The 18226-nt window shown below is 38.7% G+C and overlaps 1 protein-coding gene across 1 annotated transcript in view; it reads left to right on the forward strand.

The window, feature by feature from the left end:
- Window positions 1–9001: 9001 nt before the first annotated feature.
- SMARCA5 (SWI/SNF related, matrix associated, actin dependent regulator of chromatin, subfamily a, member 5) overlaps window positions 9002–18226 on the forward strand; it is a 40215-nt gene continuing 30990 nt past the window's right edge. The window contains exons 1-3 of the mRNA XM_038558886.1: window positions 9002–9649; window positions 13094–13168; window positions 18025–18191. Of these exons, the coding sequence (XP_038414814.1) occupies window positions 9473–9649; window positions 13094–13168; window positions 18025–18191 (419 nt within the window). The 5' untranslated portion in view covers window positions 9002–9472. The remainder of the gene's footprint in view (window positions 9650–13093; window positions 13169–18024; window positions 18192–18226) is intronic.

Raw genomic sequence — 18226 nt, forward strand, 5'->3', positions numbered from 1 at the left:
AAGTGAGGACGACTTTGCCTGGTGTCCCCGAAGTGGAGGCGACAGCACAGATGACACTGCCCGGTGTCAATGAAGTGGAGTGTACAGTGGCCAACGATGTATGGCATCCCAGGAGAGGAGAAGACAGCATGGTCAACACTAACTGCTGTCCTCAGAGAGGAAGGGACAGCACAGCAGACACTGATCAGTGTCCTCTGAGGAGGGGACAGCATGGTCAACTCTGACCAGTGTCCCCAGAGAGGAGGGGACAAGACAGCCAAAACTGTCCATGATCCCAGGAAAGGAGGGGACAGTGAAGCTCACACTACCCATTGTCCCGAGACAGGTGATGACAGCGTGGACAACACTGCCCAGTGTTCCTGAAGTGGAGGGTACAGTGCAGATGACACGGCCCAGTGTCCCATGACAGGAGGTGACAGTACAGACTAAACTGCCCGGTGTCCCTGAAGTGGAGAGAACAGCACATAAGACACCGTCCAGAGTTCATGACAGGAGGTAACAGCATGGCCAGAACTGTCTTCTGTCCCAGGAGATGACAGTGGGACTGACACTGACTGGGGTATTGGGAGAGGAATGTACAGAACGGCTGACACTGCCCAGTTTCCCGTGACAGGAGGTGACAGCACAGATGACACTACCCAGTGTCCTTGAAGTAGAGGACAGCACAGCCGAACTGCCCTGGGTCCAAGGAGAGGAGGGGACAGTGTGGCAGAAACCGACTGGTGTCGCCAGAGAGGAGGGGACAGCACGGCTGACTCTGCCCGGGGTCCCAGGAGAGGAGAGGAGAGCACGGGTGACACTACCCAGTATCCTGTGACAGGAGGTGACATCGTGGATGACACTGCTTGGTGTCTCCGAAATGGAGGAGACAGCATGGCCGATACCGTGTGGTGTCTGGGAGAGGGGGGACAGCATGGCTATCACTGTCCAGTTTTCCCAGAGAAGAGGGGACAGCCGGCTAACACTGTCCAGTGTCCTGGGAGAGGAGGGTACAGCGCTACTGACACTACACAGTGTCCTGTGACAGGAGATGACAGCGTGGCTGACACTGACTTGTCCACAGAGAGGAGGGAAAAGTGCGGCCGACACTGTTCAGTGTCCTGGGAGAGGAGTGGCTGACACTGGCCACTGACCCGGAGATGAGGAGACAGTGTGGCTGACACTTCCCGGGGTCTGCTAAGTGGAGGGGACAGCGCGGCCAACACTGTCTAGAGGGTAATCCTCTTGGTTATGAGTATATTAAGTTCTGTATGTTAGAAGATGCTCAGTCCCAAATTTCTGTAAACCAGAAAGACTTGTAGAGTCCCCAACATTGACCACCGAAACATAAATGAGATAAAAGAGGGGGACAAATGGGAATGGGGAATCTCACAGAATGAACCAGCACAGCATACCACTTGGTTCTGGGTGCGTGCTGGTTATGTTTTAGAAGGTATAAACTTCTGCCATTGTAGAGCAAAATGAGGCAGAGAAAACAGAAAACAGAAAACAACAACAACAAAAAAACATATTTGGTATATCTCCCAAAATTAAGTTGAGTATGTTGAAGGGTATCTAGAAGTGGAAAATATATCTAGGACATGTAGTTGTAGAAATATGAAAGTCAAAAAAGGTAGAAACTTAAAAATCAAGAGGTGGTAAAATATCGTAGTTAAGATGGGAAAAGAGAAAAAAATTTGAAAATTTAAAGTCTGATATAAAAATGAGGTATACTGGAAAAAGGAAGAAAAAAATAGGAGGGGTACCCTCTGGTCTATATACTATATATATAGTATATACTATATATACTGGTCTATATACTATATATCCCTCAGACTTCCCCTGGAGGTTTCCAGTGCTGCTTGGTCAAGAACTTGCTCTTCCTATTGGGACTTAATCAAGATAAAAAGCTTCTGCACAGCAAAAGAAACAGTCAACAAAACTCAAAGACAACCTACAGAATGGGAGAAGATATTTGCAAATGACACATCAGATAAAGGGCTAGTTTCCAAGATCTATAAAGTGCTTCTTAAACTCAACAGCTTAGAAACAAACAATCCAATCATGAAATGGGCAAAAGACATGAACAGAAATTTCACCAAAAAAGACATACACGTGGCCAACAAGCACATGAGAAAATGTTCTGCATCACTTGCCATCAGGGAAATACAAATCAAAACCACAATGAGATACCACCTCACCCCAGTGAGAATGGGGCAAATTAACAAGGCAGGAAACCACAAATGTTGGAGAGGATGCGGAGAAAGGGGAACCCTCTTACACTGTTGGTGGGAATGTGAACTGGTGCAGCCACTCTGGAAAACTGTGTGGAGGTTCCTCAAAGAGTTAAAAATAGACCTGCCCTACGACCCAGCAATTGCACTGCTGGGGATTTACCCCAAAGATATAGATGCAATGAAACGCCAGGACACCTGCACCCCAATGTTCATAGCAGCAAGGTCCACAACCGCCAAACTCGGTGTCCACCAAAAGATGGATGGATAAAGTAGATGTGGTCTATATCTACAATGGGATATTACTCAGCCATTAGAAAGGATGAATACTCACCATTTGCTTTAATGTGGATGGAACTGGAGGGTATCATGCTGAGTGAATAAGTCAATCAGAGAAGGACAAACATCAATATAGAATATAAGAAATAGTGAAAGGGTTTATAAGGGAAAGGAAGGGAACTGAGTGGGAAATATTATAGAGGGAGACAAACCATGAGAGACTCCTAACTGGGAAACAACCAAAGGATTGCAACAGGGGAAGTGGGTGGGGGGATGGGATAGCTGGGTGAGGGGCACTGAAGGGCACTTGATGGGATGAGAACTGGGTGTTATACTCTATGTTGACAAATTGAATTTAAATTAAAAAATTAAAAAAAATCCAGTTACAATTAATATAACTGATTGAGAGTATACTTAGGAGCCATAGTTTCAGAGAAATAAAATTGTGCTTTTGTTTTTCAAGGAAAAAAGTAGTCTTTTCCAAAAATAGCCATTCTCAGTGTTTTTTTGGTCTATAAACTCTGCACTACATTTCCACCAGCAGTGTCTGGTTCAGTTTCTCTTTATTCTCAGCAGTATTTGATGTTATCATTCTTTTATATTTTAGCCATTCTGTTGGGTGTGAGATACTATCTCATTGTGGTTTTAATTTGCATTTTTCTAATGGCTAATGTTGAATATCTTTTCCTGATTTGCCATCTGTATATCTTCTTCAATGAAATGTCTCTTTACTTCTTTTCCCTGTGTTCTTCTTTTTTAAAAAAAATCTTTTTATTGGAGTTCAATTTGCCAGCATATAGCATAACACCCAGTGTTTATCCCGCCAAGTGCCCTCCTCAGTGCCCATCACCCAGTCACCCCATCCCCTGCCCACCTCCCTTTCCACTACTCCTTGTTCGTTTCCCAGAGTTAAGTGCCTCTCATGTTTTGTCACCCTCACTGATGTGTTCTTCTAAATTGTTTTTTCACTTGTTGAATTTTGAGAGTTCTTTATATATTGTAGATATTCATCCTTTGTCTATATGTGTTCTGCAAATATATTCTCCTACTCTGTAGCTTGTCTTCTCATCTTCTTGATGGTTTTTCACAAGAGCAAGTATTTTTGTGATTCAGTTTATCAATTTTTCCTTACATTGACCATGCTTTTGGTTTCAAAGTTTAGTAACTCTATGCTTAGGTCTAGGTCCTTAGCATTTTCTCCTTTTTTTTTTTTTTCTAGAAGTTTTATAGTTTTCCGTTTTACATTGAATTCATTATTCATTTTGAGCTAATTTTTGTACAAACTGTGACATCTTTGTTTCTGTTTTTTTTTTTATTTCCTGATAGATGTTTCTCCAGAACCATTTGTTAGAAAGCCTATTTGAACTGAATCCACATATTTATTGGTAAGTTTTAGAAATACAGTTGATTTGTGAATGTCTATCTTGTATCTTGAAACTTGCATAACTCACTTATTAGGCACTGAAATGTTTTATGTAGATTTCTTGGGATTTTTATGTAGATAATCATGTCATCTGCAAATAGAGACATTTTTATTTTTCCTTTCCAGCTCCATATTGAATATCAGTGATGTGAGCAGAATTCTTGCCTACTTCTGATCTTAGAGGGAAAACAGTCAAGTCTCATTAAGCATAATGTTAGCTATAGGTATTGTGAATGTTCTTCATCAAGTAAGTGGAGGAAGTTTCCCTCTTTTTTTTTAATGAGATTTTTTATCAGGAATGGGTGTTGAAATTTTGTCAAATGCCTTTTCTGCATCAACTGATATAATTGAGTGAGTTTTATATGCATATAACATTGGTTGACTTTCAAATAGCCCACCAGTCTTGCATCTCTGGAATAAATGGTATTTTGTCAGGGTACATGCTTTTTAAAATATATTTCATAACTGCATTTGCTAGTATTTTATTAAACATTATTGTGTCTATATTCATCAGGGATATTGATTTTTTATAGTGTCTTTGTTTGATTGGTTATAGTAATGTCATAAAATAAATTGGAAAGCATACCCTCTTCTATATTCTGAAGGAGTTTATGTAGAATTGGTATAGAATTGTGCAAAAAAATTTGGTGGAGTTCTCTAGGACATTATCTAGGCGTAGACATTTGTTTTGGGGAGCTATTGAGTTATAAATTTTATTTCCTAAATAGCTATGGTTCTATTTAAATTGTCAATTTCATATTATCTAAATTATGATAGCTTGTATTTTTCAAGAAAATGGTTTGTTTCATTTAAGTTGTCAAATTTATGTTTGTAGTATTCCCTTGTTATCCTTTTTATGTTTTCAGAAACTGTAGCAGAACTTCTGTTTCATTCTTAATATTAGTGACTTGTCTGCTTACTTTGTCAATTTTCCTAGAAGTTTGTCAATTTTATCTTTCCAAAGGACTAGTTCTTTGTTTTATTTTCTCTAAATTTTTCTGATTTTAATTTCATTGACTTCTGCTTCTGCCTTTATTATTTTGCTTACTTTGGTTTTACTTTGCTCCTCTATTTCTAGGTTTCTGGGATGAAGGCTTAGATTTGAGACTATTCCCTTTCCTTAAATGTAAGTACTTACTGCTGTAGTTTCCCTCTTAGCACGTTATCTGTGTTCCACAAATTTTGATATATTGTGTTTTTATTCAGTTCAATTTACTTTTTCTCTTAAGGCCTCCTCTGAAACCCATGGATTATTTAGAAGTGTGTTGTTTAGTCTGGAAATATTCCTTGCAACTTTTGACTACTGATTTCTAGCTCAATTCTACTGTGGGAGAAGAACATGCTTTGTAGAATTCCAATTTTTAAAAATTTGTTGAGGCTTGCTTTATGGTCTACCTTATATTTTCTATGAGTTCTTGGAAAAACGTGTATTATTTTATTAAATGGAGTGTTCTGTAAATGTCGAGCAGATTCTGTCGGTTGACAGTGTCATTGAGTTCTTCTATATCCTTAATTTTCTGTCTAATTTTTCTATCAGTTATTGAGAGATGCTGTAGTCTTCACCTATAATTGTAGATTTCTTCTCATTTCAGTTCTTTCAGTTTTTGCTTTGCATATTTTGCAGCTGTGTCATTCGCTGCATGCACATTTAGAATCGTTATACCTTCTTGGTAGATTAACATTCTCTCTTTGTAAGTTTTTTTACTTTGGAGTCTCCTTTACCTAATAATGATATAGCCACCCCTGCTTTCTTTTGAATAATGTTTGTGGCACATATTTTTCCATCTTTTTATTTTCAAACTTTGTATCGAAGGAATCCCAAATTTCTTAACCATAGCTTTGGCCATCGCTAATTCTTTTGAAAATATTTCAGGAGTGGTGGTAGCTAAAATTTAACTTTGGATAATAATGTTTGGGTTCCTAGGAGTATTTTACCTAGAACCAATTAAATAAAGAAGAAAATATTTTTCATGAGTGGGAAGGAAATGCAGAGAATTTGAATTTTTGACTTGTGTATATTAAAGAAAAGGCAACTTTAAATGATTACATAAATACACGTATAAACACCCAACAGATACAAAGTCACCACCTGATGTGAGCTGGTGACCAAATATAAGGGTAATATATTTAAACTTTGTTTATTCTTTAAGAGTTTAATGTTTTTGTTTAACTGAAATGCTCTTACATGGCAAAAGACTCATGCAGAAGAATTCTGAAAATGATACATACAAGATGTGATCATTGGTATCTACTGTTGGAAATCTCCATTCACAGATTCTCACAAACTTAATACTCTTGTATTGTTTTCATGTAGTAACAGCCTTTATTTTCCTAGGCTTTCATAAAATAAAATAAGTGTGTGATTAAGGGAGGCTCAGCATTCCTACTTTGTTCTTGATAAACTTCCTTAACTCCTTTCCCAGGGCACTTGTGTGGCTAGGTTGGCTGTATCTGCCTTCGGCTCAGGTCATGATCCCAGAGTCCTAGGATCAAGCCCCATTTCAGGCTCCCAGCTCAGTGGGGAACTTGCTTCTCCCTCTCCCTCTGCCATTCCCCCTGCTTGAACTTGCTTGCTCTCTCTCTCAATTAAATAAAATCTTCTTAAAAAATTAACTCCTTTCCCTTATCATTCAAGGCCAAAATGCTGAGAATTCTGGATTTAGGCATTTTTTGTTCTCTGGCAACATCTCTCTGTTCTACTCTCCAGCACAGCACATGCTGTTCCTGCACACTAAATCTAACAGAGGAAATTTCAAGTGTAAACAACATGTATTTGCATATTTGAGATGGAATACTAATATGTTTTTACATTGTAACATTCTATTTCTTGGAACATGTCTAAAGCAGCAATTTTTTTCTAGGATTTTCTTGAAATCATTCCTTTTACCTTTCTCTTTATTAAAAATATTATTCTTCCTCCAACAGGACTGATTCTTAGGCTTATGATTCCTCAGGATTAGAATACGAAATATTTGAACACAGAGCTCACTCCATGTCAGATACCGTATTAAACACACTGCATGCACAATCTCTTTAATTTTTATGATGTCATTATGAGATTATTACCCCAATAGAAAATTGAGATAATAAAAATACAAGAACACTGATTTCAAAGAAGTTGAAAGATAACTTGCCTGCATTCATGCAGCTACTAAGTTCTTGAGCCTGTGCTGGAATCCATGCTTGCCTGACTTCGGGGTTACTCTCCTACCACTACACTAATCCTATACTACACTATCAATGCCAGAACTAGCTATTAATTTAACCTATTAGTCTCTGAAGAAAAATAGGTCTTTGTGGTTTGGCCACCATGTAAGTACTATATACCTAACTTACTAATATCCCAGTAGCTCAATTGCCCAGCATCCTGCATTTTCTGCAGCTTCTCTTGCTGCTTCTAGACCCTGCTCAAAATTTGTTTCTCTTTTCCTCATGTTGGATTAGTGGATTCAAACATTGTTTTCTCTTCTTTCTTCTGTATCTCTCCTCTATTTTTAAGATTCCTATACAGATTTTATATGCTTGTATGAGAAACTCACAGTATAAACGCACGTTAAAAGACAACTGCCATTTTAAAGGCAGTTTTATTTATTGCTTTTCTTGCTATTTATTGGTTCCCTTAAATAATCCTCAGACTTTTCTTTAAAAAAAGATTTATTTATTCATACAGATACAAAGAGAGAGGCAGAGACATAGGCAGAAGGAGAAAGCCCCCTGCAGGAAGCCGGATGTGGGACTCGATGGCAGGACCCTGGGGTCATGCCCTGAGCCAAAAGCAGACAAACACTGAGCCACACAGGCATTCCAGTAATACTTAGACTTAAGAACCTTCCATTTACATACTTACATATATTTTTAGGGTTTCCAAAACAGGGCCCAAGATATGTATTATTATAGAGTGGAGAAATATTCCAAATATTAAATGTTATATTCTTCCTACTTAACAATGTCAATATTAAATACATTTTTATCAAACAATTGTTTATTGTGTGTATATGTCAGATACCACCCTGGACACTAACTTTTACCCTGATACCTGAACTTTTTTAGGTAAAAGAACATTTTTTAATATTAAAAATAAATTTTCTCAATAATATAAAAACTCATTTAAAAAATAAAAAATACAAACACAAAAGAGTTAGGACATATACACCACCACTTTCAATACTTTTATGACTATCCTTTCAAATTTTATCTATATTTTTGAACTGTTAAAATTTTTTTTCAATTGACACTATGTAATGAACATTTTTGTACTTTAAAAAAATTTTTTAGATTATTTTTTTTAATTTTTATTTATTTATGATAGTCACACAGAGAGAGAGAGACAGAGGCAGAGACATAGGCAGAGGGAGAGGGAGAAGCAGGCTCCATGCACCGGGAGCCCGACGTGGGATTCAATCCCGGGTCTCCAGGATCGCGCCCTGGGCCAAAGGCAGGCGCCAAACCGCTGCGCCACCCAGGGATCCCCTGCCTGCAACATTTCTTAATGAAAGAAGGTACTTTTTATTGAATATTTGGTGGTTGAGGAAAACACAACCCACCGCCTCTCTTCCTTGGTTACTCGTTTCTCACGTGGCCACGTGCATAGTTCTTTTTTTACTTTTAGCATGTAAATTTGGAGGAAATACAGTCCAACTTGTATCGAAGTACAAGAAATTTAGAAATGATGAATATAGCTACCATGGGAAGACGAAAGAAAAATCACACAAACTTTTCATGAGACGAGAAAGACGTCATTTGGGACAACCGTAACGTCACCGCCATGGCGTCACGCCTATAAGCGGAGGCGATAAAGTGTTAAACTCCGCGCACAGCAGCGTTCCATGCGCGGCGCGAAGTTCCGGCGAGTTCTCAGACGGTGCCATCCGCCCCCGCCAAGCCCGGGGGCGAGCGCGGACGAGCACAGCCGTTAGACCCCGCGTTTGCGTCACGCCTCGGAGCGACGCCCAAACCTACGTCTTCACACACGGCCCCGAGGCCACGCCCACTCCTCGCCCTGGAGGCCGCTGGGAGCCCTCCGGGGGCGTGGCCAAAGGTGAGGCGAGGGAACGCGCAGGCGCACTCAGAACCTAGTCAATCAGCCAACTATTAATCTCGCGAGGGTTGAAAGTCGGTGGCGTAGGTAGTTGTCCTGGATGCTGGTGAGATAGATGATTTTTTTCCCCGAGGAAGAAAAGGGGGCGGCGAAGCTAGTTCCCGGCGTCGGTCTCTCTTTCGCTTTCCTTTCCCCTAACTCCAACCCTCCGCCCTCCCGTAAATCAACCCGCCTTCCCTGACCTCGGTGACCCAGGCGGCCCCGCCCACTCTTGTCGACGTGATTCCCGCCGTGAGGTAAGCGCCGCTCGAATCCCGAGCCCCGCGGAAGAGGAGGCGGACGCAAGGGGGAGGCTGCGGGCCCGGTTCCGGCTCGTAGGAGAGCCGCGGCGCCAGGGGGCATTCGGGTGGCCCTCTCGCTCCTCCGTCAGCTCGTTGCGACGTAACCACCCAGGCCCGGGCCTTCTCATCTCTGCCGAGCCGGGCCTCTGGCAGCAGCGGGTGACGCACACGGAACATCATGTCGTCCGCGGCGGAGCCTCCGCCACCCCCGCCTCCCGAGAGCGCGCCTTCCAAGCCTGCAGCCCCGGCCGCCAGCAGCGTGAGCAACAGCAGCAACAAAGGCGGCCCGGAGGGCGTCGCGGCCCAGGCGACTCCCTCTGCGGCTGGCTCCGGCCCCGCGGACTCCGAGATGGAGGTGAGAGTGGCTTGTGGCGCGGGGCGAGGGCGCAGTGGGGAGGGGGAGCCGGTTCCCTCGCCCGGATTTCAGTGATCGCACGCAGAGCCGTTTCCCACCCCTCCTGCATCCAAACTCGGCCTCGGACCCTTGGGATCCGAAGTGATTAACCCTGCGCCCTTGTGCTTAACCTCCCCACGCCGACTCCGATGGATTTCTGGCACTTCATGTTTACATTATTTGTCTCCAGCGAATCTTGCCAAATTCTCCAACGCTGTTATTAAACACATGTTATTGATTACCGAGGCCGAGAAGGACCTACCCGATTTTTGTTTTCTGTGGGTTTTTTTTTTTTTTTTTTTTTTTTTTTCGGTAAACTCCCATAATTCCCTCCCCCATCTCTGATTCTAGCTTTTAGTTTCCACTAAACTTGCGGGAAGGTAGGGAGAGATGCCCCTTAGTGGCGAGGGAAGGATGCGCGGGGTAGGAAGGCATTTAAAAGCGGTGCGTCCGAGGGCCCAGACCTTGTTTTTCTTCATCCCAGGCCTTGTGGGGGCGGTATCCGTTTTGGGCAGAAACAATGGCTTGAGCTGGAAGGCCGAGTGCGCAGTGGGGATAAGCGGGGCGCAGCTGCTCCCATGGAGGGAGACGAGGCTCCTCCCAGGCACTGTTCCTTTGGGAGGGAAAGCGACCAAGGCAGCAGCAGCAGCTGTCTTGGACCCCCATCTAATTTGAGTCAGGGGATGGATGGGTGAATGGTGAATTAATGACAATGGGGCTGTTGGCTTTCATGTTCAGCGCAATTCCTCTTTTTGGGCCTTGGCCTTCCTTCCACCCTCCTCCCCCAACCCCCCCCCCCCCCCCCGAAAATTGGTACTGCTCGCTAGTCGAGCCTCCCTTCCAGAGCTAGGGTTGGCCAGGGGATGGTGACAGCGCTGCGGGGGTGGAAAGTTTGGGGAGCTGCCAGGCGGGTCTCTTGGGCATGCTCCAAGACTTTGTGATGTCTGGGAACAAAGTAATTGCTTGCTCCTTCCAAATTTTATTCTTGGTCTTCGGTCTGTTTTGAGTTATTTTATAGTCACGGCCTACAGATTTCTGGGATTTTTTCCATCCTTAGGTAGAAGGAGTGAAGGTAATACTGCTCTGAAAAGGATCCTTGATGCAGAATTAACACGATACGTAAATGGAAGTGCAGTTTATCATTGGAGCATTTGGCGTACCAAAGTTTTACTTGGGCACCAAAGGTCTAATCTAGGGTGACGTAACATCACGTTAATAGTTTATGAGAGAATTTTGTGGTGAGGGTAGGTTTTAGTGCAGTAGGACATTGATATCCTGTATTTTTAAGTGTTTTGATTTTAGCTTCAAATTCTTATCAAGTGTTGCTTATTTTTCTTAAGGTTTTAAATGGTTGTTTTGAATTACCAGGACTGTTTAACTTGAATTCTTGCTTCGTGGTGTATGTAAGTGGGTTTGAAAATCTTTGACACTGAAAGCAATTGTGTGTAAATAGACAATTCTCTGCAAAAGGGTGTCCATAGTTTTCATCAGCCTCTCAAAAGGGTCTGTCGTTCAAATTCTGCAATAACAACCAGTATCTCACTGGAGAGGTTAAATATTAGAAAGCAGAGTATTTTAAAGCCTAAACTGCCTTTCAGTTGCTACTTTAAAATTTAAGTGGAATTAAAGTTTTAAGTATGGATATTGATGTCATAACAAGTACCAAATGAAGTCCAGGCCATATTTATTTGCCAAATAAAGAAATTGAGTCTTTTGATAAGTAGAATGTCTGATAGAACCCAGGTCTGGCTCTGAAATGGACCCATTTCCCACATATTTTACCCTGTCATATTCTTACAAGAAGTAGGTTCGAGAATTTTATTTCTTGAGGAATGACTTATTTTTGCTTTTTTGAAATAGGAACATGGGTAATTTCATTTTTTAAATCAATTTCTTCATTTACTAGTTTTAGTCTTGATTTTGTTTCTCTTCGTGTTGATTTAAAACAATTTTTTTTAAGTAAATGTACCTTTAGTCATTTTCTTAACTGAACTTGGTTGGAAATCATTGAAGTTCAGTGATAAAAACTAGGTTTGAGTCTATATATTTAATGTATCTGGCAATCCTAAATTAAATGCCTTTTTTTTTTGTTGTTTAAAAGTAGAATTTAACGTGGATTTTTTTTTCAAAATTAGAAAATAAATGAAGTCTTGGCCTTTACAAATTTTTTTCTGACAAGGCTGACCTTCCCAGGAATATTAGCTAGCTTTCTTTGTATGCAGTGAAATTTTCATTTTTGCTTGGTACTGATAAGGGAGTAATTTCGTTTTTTGTTTACTATGATTTTTTTTTTTGGCAACATGGATGGAACCTGTTTTTTAATCTTTGTTGGTTAGACTGGTATTTCAGTACACTGTATGCCAACAGACTAGACTGATAGGTACATTGTATATCAATAATCATCTGACCTGGAATCCAAATCTTTTTTTTTTTTTTTTAAACTATGAAAGAAATAATGACTATTGTTGGAAAACGTATTTTTTTTAAGGGTATATTTTGACCTTTCATGATATTCAGTACCATTTTGTGAAGTAAACTAGTAGAAGGCTTTATCATTTCTATTTGTGGACACCAGACATTTGTGATGAGCCTAAAGGTAACATAGGTGCCTAAAGATCTTAGCAATGAAGTTAGACTAGAATATAGATAATTTGACCTTTCAATTCTGGTACTGTACCTGCTCCAGTTCCCCAGTTTTTTAATCAGTGGTAGCTTTATTATAGTACATATTGCCAAGCACAGTTTTGTACGTTGTTAATGAAAATTATACTTTTACTAACTGTTCTTAGTTGTTTCTTTGACAGATGAATAGAACTTTGCAGAGTAGTTGTTGCTGTTTTTTGTTTGTGGTCGTTTGAATGTCAGGGTGAATAAATTTGCGAGAAAGGATATTTATTACTAATTTAGGAATCAGATTGTAGTTAGGGAGTATTCGATTTAGGATGTATGATAATTTTTTTGTATTTTTTCCAGAAGATGGAAATCAGAGTGAGTAATGATAATTTCTAGGTATATATTTGGCAGAACACAGTAGATATTGCAGTTTTATGAGTAGAAGGGAACATAATTTCTATGTCATCTAATTTGGTTTTATAATATTTATTGAATGAAAAATAGATTTATTGAAATTTATTTTATTATTATTCTAGGATGATGTAGATAATAGTGTTGTGTTTTAATCTTGCAATAGTCCTGCAGTTCAAATACTTGGGTTAAATAGGTTGTTGTCATCGTGGCATTTAATTTCATCAAGATATCCTATCTGGTTATACTAAAGCCATGTAAGTATCTAGCAAGTTTGGAGTAGGAATGTATTACTCAGATTGTGTTTTAAGTAGAAATTAGTTTAATAATAGTATGTTAACTAATTTTGAAGAACAATCCATGATTTTTCCCTCCTCCCAGGAAGTATTTGATGATGCATCTCCTGGAAAGCAGAAAGAAATTCAAGAACCAGATCCTACCTATGAAGAAAAAATGGTATGCTTTAGGTATATGAATAGAGTCTATAATAACTTTTCATTAGGTGGTGACATGGACCAAACTTCTGCATTTAATTTTTATCATTGAAGCACTGATATCCAATTGAAATAGGTGTAACATGGGATACTGTAATTTTTGTTATTTGCCTATGTAAAGCAAATTTAGAAGTATTACATGAACACGCAAATAGTATTATGTTAATATAAGGGATATGTTACTCTCCTTTATTTTGAGATTTATTGTCAGGGAGTGAGGAGAGTAAAAAACCAGAGAAGTAGTTATTCAGGGTATATTCTGCATCGATCTATCATTCTGTTTCACTGGGTACAAAGACAGTAATACATGCTCCTTGCCCACAGCTTTTTTACAATATGGGTGAGATCTTTACAAAACAGCATATGATATTCTACTTGAATCCTCAAAGACAGTGAATCACATTTCATACCTTAGGAAACTTGTAGCATGACTTAACGATAACCTATGAAGAGCTTTAAGCTTAAGTTCAGATTCAGTAATAATAATGGCTAATAGCAAATGCTTACTATGTACTAAGCCCTATTCTGAATGCTTTATATGGCTTAAACTCATTTAATTATACTGAAATCTTATTTTATTTTTTAAAAATATTTTTTTAAAGATTTATTTATTTATTTATGATAGAGAGAGAGAGAGAGAGAGAGGCAGAGACACAGGAGGAGAGAGAAGCAGGCTCCATGCCGGGAGCTCCACACGGGACTCGATCCCAGGAACTCCAGGATCTTGGCAGGCGCTAAACCGCTGAGCCACCCAGGGATCCTGAAATCTTATTTTAACATGTTAAATAATAATACTACCATACAATACAACACAGTATATATGCTCTTTAAGAGTAAAAACAGTGTCTTAATCTTACTGTCTTCACCTAGAACAATATCTGGCACATAGTATATTTTAAGAACTATTTTTTGAAACGTACTTTTTCTTCAACCTTTGACTTTCTCTTCAAGATCAGTAAATATTTTTTGAATCTCTTAGTTTCAAAATCCTAAAAATACTTAGGAACACATGTATATATGGATACATAATGTACATGATACACATAGTAATATGTAAAACATAAATGATATATTTTAATTTCAGTATAATATACAGTGAGCTTCAGATGAGCTTCAGATGTACAGTACAGTTATTCACTAATTCTCTGCATTATTTTGTCTGCCTCTGCTAACTACCAGTTCTCTATATTTAAAAGTCTGTTTTTTTCTCTTGTTTCTTAAATTCCACATGTGAGTGAAATCATAAGGTATTTTTTCTTTTTATTTCACTTAGTTTCTTAGATCTATCCATGTTGTAATGGAAAGATTTCATGAAATGACATTTTTATATATATATATTTTATATATGATTTCTATTATATTTTATATATGTGTATATCTGTAATTGTTCCACATCTTTGCTGTCAGACTTAAAGATATATTTGCCAGCTCTGCTTTTCCCATTCATTTCCTCAAATCCATCACAATGGATGTTCTGTCACTAATACTGTACTAGTGAATCTAATTTCCCATTTATAGCTTAATTTTACTTTCATTCATCTCACTTTTGTCTGATATCGTTGACCACTCCTCAGAATTTTTGCTTGCCTTGTGAGAGCTTTTTTCCCTTGTTGATACCCTATTGACAGTTCCTTTGTCCTTTATCACATCCTAAACATTTCTTGAACAGTTCAATCCTTATCATTGGTTTTCTTTTTCTTTTTTTAAGATTTTATCTTTAAGTAATCTGTATATTCAGCATGGGGCTCAAACAACCGCAAGATCAAGAGTAACGTGCTCGCTCCACTAGCTGAGCCAGCCAGGAGACCCTATCACTGGTTTTCTTTAAACTGAATTCTCAGCATTTATCTCTAGCCCAGATGCTTCCAGCCATTGTATTTTCATTTGTTTGTTGGACATTTAAGTCTTTCTTAGGAATATCTAAAATTGCATTTATTCTATCTCATACATCTACATTTACTGATAGTGACAGTTCTTCTTAATTTATACCCAAGCTGTCCATGATGGTACTTCATTTTAATAGTCTTGCAAGTTTAACCTCATAATTCCTCTTTTTTCTCCATTGACCTATTCAGTATTCTTTTATTGCATGGGTTATTTTGTTTGCGTCTGTATCTGTTTCCTTATAATGATCTGGCCTCTTCCAAATCTCTCCATATATTTCTTTGAAGTTTTTCAGTCTCCTAGTTATTTCCTTGACTAACACTTTTCTTTTAAGCAAGCTCCTTTATCATCTGCTAGTTCCTAACCATAGGTAAGTCTCAGTATCCATTCTTCATTCTTGGTTCCAAAGGATGCTGAATACTCTTTGAGAAAACTAAATAATAGTGTTGATTGGTATCAGAATAAATTTATGGTTTATGGTTTTTACTCCCTTAGACTTTCAGTATTTATTGTGCAACAACCCATTTAGTTATTTAAAAACTTTACCACTCTGATTAAGTTTTCTATTTCATTTCTGCCATCCTGATTTTTCAGGCTTCTTCTACAGTTACAGGCCTTTAATTTATTTCCCTTCTATTTTCAAATATGTATGGCCTGTACTGCCCTGTGTCATTTCCTCCTGTTTGAAAGAAAGAAGCTGATTTTAAGCTATTGATTTTAATCTATTTGATTTTATGATTTATGTCCTTCAGGTTCCTAATCTTACTGTTTCTACTTTTTAAGGATGTTTTCTCTTTTCTCTTTAAGATCTCAAATCATTTTTATTTTAATATTCTCATTCTCAGCCAAGGTCTTTGCTTATTTTTCCTTAACCCTTGCCACAGTTCCACTAAAAGGTTAGTCTGTAAATGTTGTTCTGAACTCCTTGGTTCTTTGCAACCATTACCACTTTGAAATGAATGAGTTGTGAGAATTTTGAAGTCACTGACTTTTGTGTAGAACTGTGATGAAATTTATACTTAATTCCTTAAGGCAGTAGTTCGAAATTTGATCATATAGAAGGTCTTGGATATTTTTGCTCTGAGGGGTCATGAAGCACACTTTGAAAACTTAAAACACCTAGAGCCACTAAAGGTTTTTAAACATTAGAGACATGTGATAAGATCTAAGAACAGGAGAGGGGCATATCCCCCTCTGTGTTGAAACATTATGTCTTAGGATTTTCCCGGTTATCCCTGTTAAAATTTTAGTGCTATTCCCAGTTCTTTTTACTCTGCTTTATTTTCTGAACATTTATCACCTTCTGACAATCTCATAATCCCTTAGGTTGATATTGGATTATAAGGGGGGAGGGTGCTTTCTTTGGTAGATACACAAAACTAGTTGTTGAACTGAATGGCTATTTAAGAAGTTAATATTGATTGAAAACTTTTGAAAGAAGTGAAAAATACTTAGTGATTTTTGAATACTGCAGAATAGGTTTTACCTTAAAATGTCTAACTCTGACCTATCTGAATTACTTTCCAGAGTTTATTCGATTCCAAATATAATTACAGTAATTGAATAGATTTTTTTTCATCCTTAACATCTTCTAGTTGCTTGTTCTTATTTTATTTATATATGCATTGAAAAGTGAAATAGTGCAAAATACACATAAGTATCACAATACTTTAAAATAGTTTGTAATCTTCAAAAACAAAAAAGTGAAGCATGTCTTCTACAGGAAATTATCATGGGGAAGTATGTTGATTTCAAGGATCTTAAGTTTTTTTGGTTTAAATTCTTCTAATAAGGAACATTTCAAAGTGGCAGATGTTAGTCATGAAAGGATGAAATAGTATTAACTGCATTGGGTTAATGAATATTTCATGAACAATAGATTTTTAAAAAATTTTTATTTATTTATTTGAGAGAGAGAAAGCATGAGGAGGGGGAGGGAGAGGAAGAAGTGGATTCCCTGATGAGCAGGGAGCCTGACACGGGGTTCAGTCCCAGGACCCCAGGATCATGACCTAAGCTGAAGGCAGATACTTAACTGACTGAACCATCCAGGTGGTTCCCTCATCCTCCCTTTTAAAGTAAGCTCTCTGCCAGATGTGGGGCTCAAACTCATGACTGAGATCAAGAGTCATGTGCCCTACCCAACTGAACTAGCCAGGTGCTCTTTAATAATTGTTTTTTAACCTGATACCTTTTAAAAATTTGGCACAGCTTCACTGATAAATGACCAATGTATTTTTCCCATTTCTGAATAAATTCACTTGTATTTTTTTAAAAAAATTAAAAATTTTTTTTTTAAAAATTTATTTATGATAGTCACAGAGAGGGGGGGAGAGAGAGAGAGAGAGAGAGAGAGAGAGGCAGAGACATAGGCAGAGGGAGAAGCAGGCTCCATGCACCGGGAGCCCGACGTGGGATTCGATCCTGGGTCTCCAGGATCACGCCCTGGGCCAGAGGCAGGCGCTAAACCGCTGCGCCACCCAGGGATCCCTAAATTCACTTGCATTAAATAATTTTTTGGTCAACTATATTGATGAATAATTGACCCAGTGCAGTTTTAAGTATAAATCAGTGAGTTTTGGCAGATTGATGCAATCAACCACCTTATAGTCTTGATGTAGAACAGTTGTATCATCCCCTGAAAAGTTTGCTCTCTTTATTCCCTTGACACTTCAGATCTGCTTTCTGTCACTAGCTATAATTTCATGTAAGTGGAATCACAATATGTAGTCTTTCGGCATTTGGCTTCTTTCACTCAGTATAATGCCTTGCCTTTTTTTTTTTTTTTCTTTTCATTTAGTGCTTTTGAAACTTGCCTATGTTACATGTCTCAACAGTTCCTTTTTTATTGCTGAGTTCATTGTATAAAGGCATGCTGAAACTTTGGACTCTGAAATTGTATTAATATTTTGATAAAATGTTTTATTTTTTCAGCAAACTGATCGAGCAAATAGATTTGAGTATTTATTAAAGCAGACAGAGCTGTTTGCACATTTCATCCAGCCTGCTGCTCAGAAGACTCCAACCTCACCTTTGAAGATGAAACCAGGGCGCCCACGAATAAAAAAGGATGAGAAACAAAACTTGCTATCAGTTGGCGAGTGAGTAATCGTTTATACTTCAGAGTTGACACATT

Source organism: Canis lupus, chromosome 15 (assembly GCF_011100685.1).
Source record: "Canis lupus familiaris isolate Mischka breed German Shepherd chromosome 15, alternate assembly UU_Cfam_GSD_1.0, whole genome shotgun sequence".
Taxonomy (NCBI): Eukaryota; Metazoa; Chordata; class Mammalia; order Carnivora; family Canidae; genus Canis; species Canis lupus.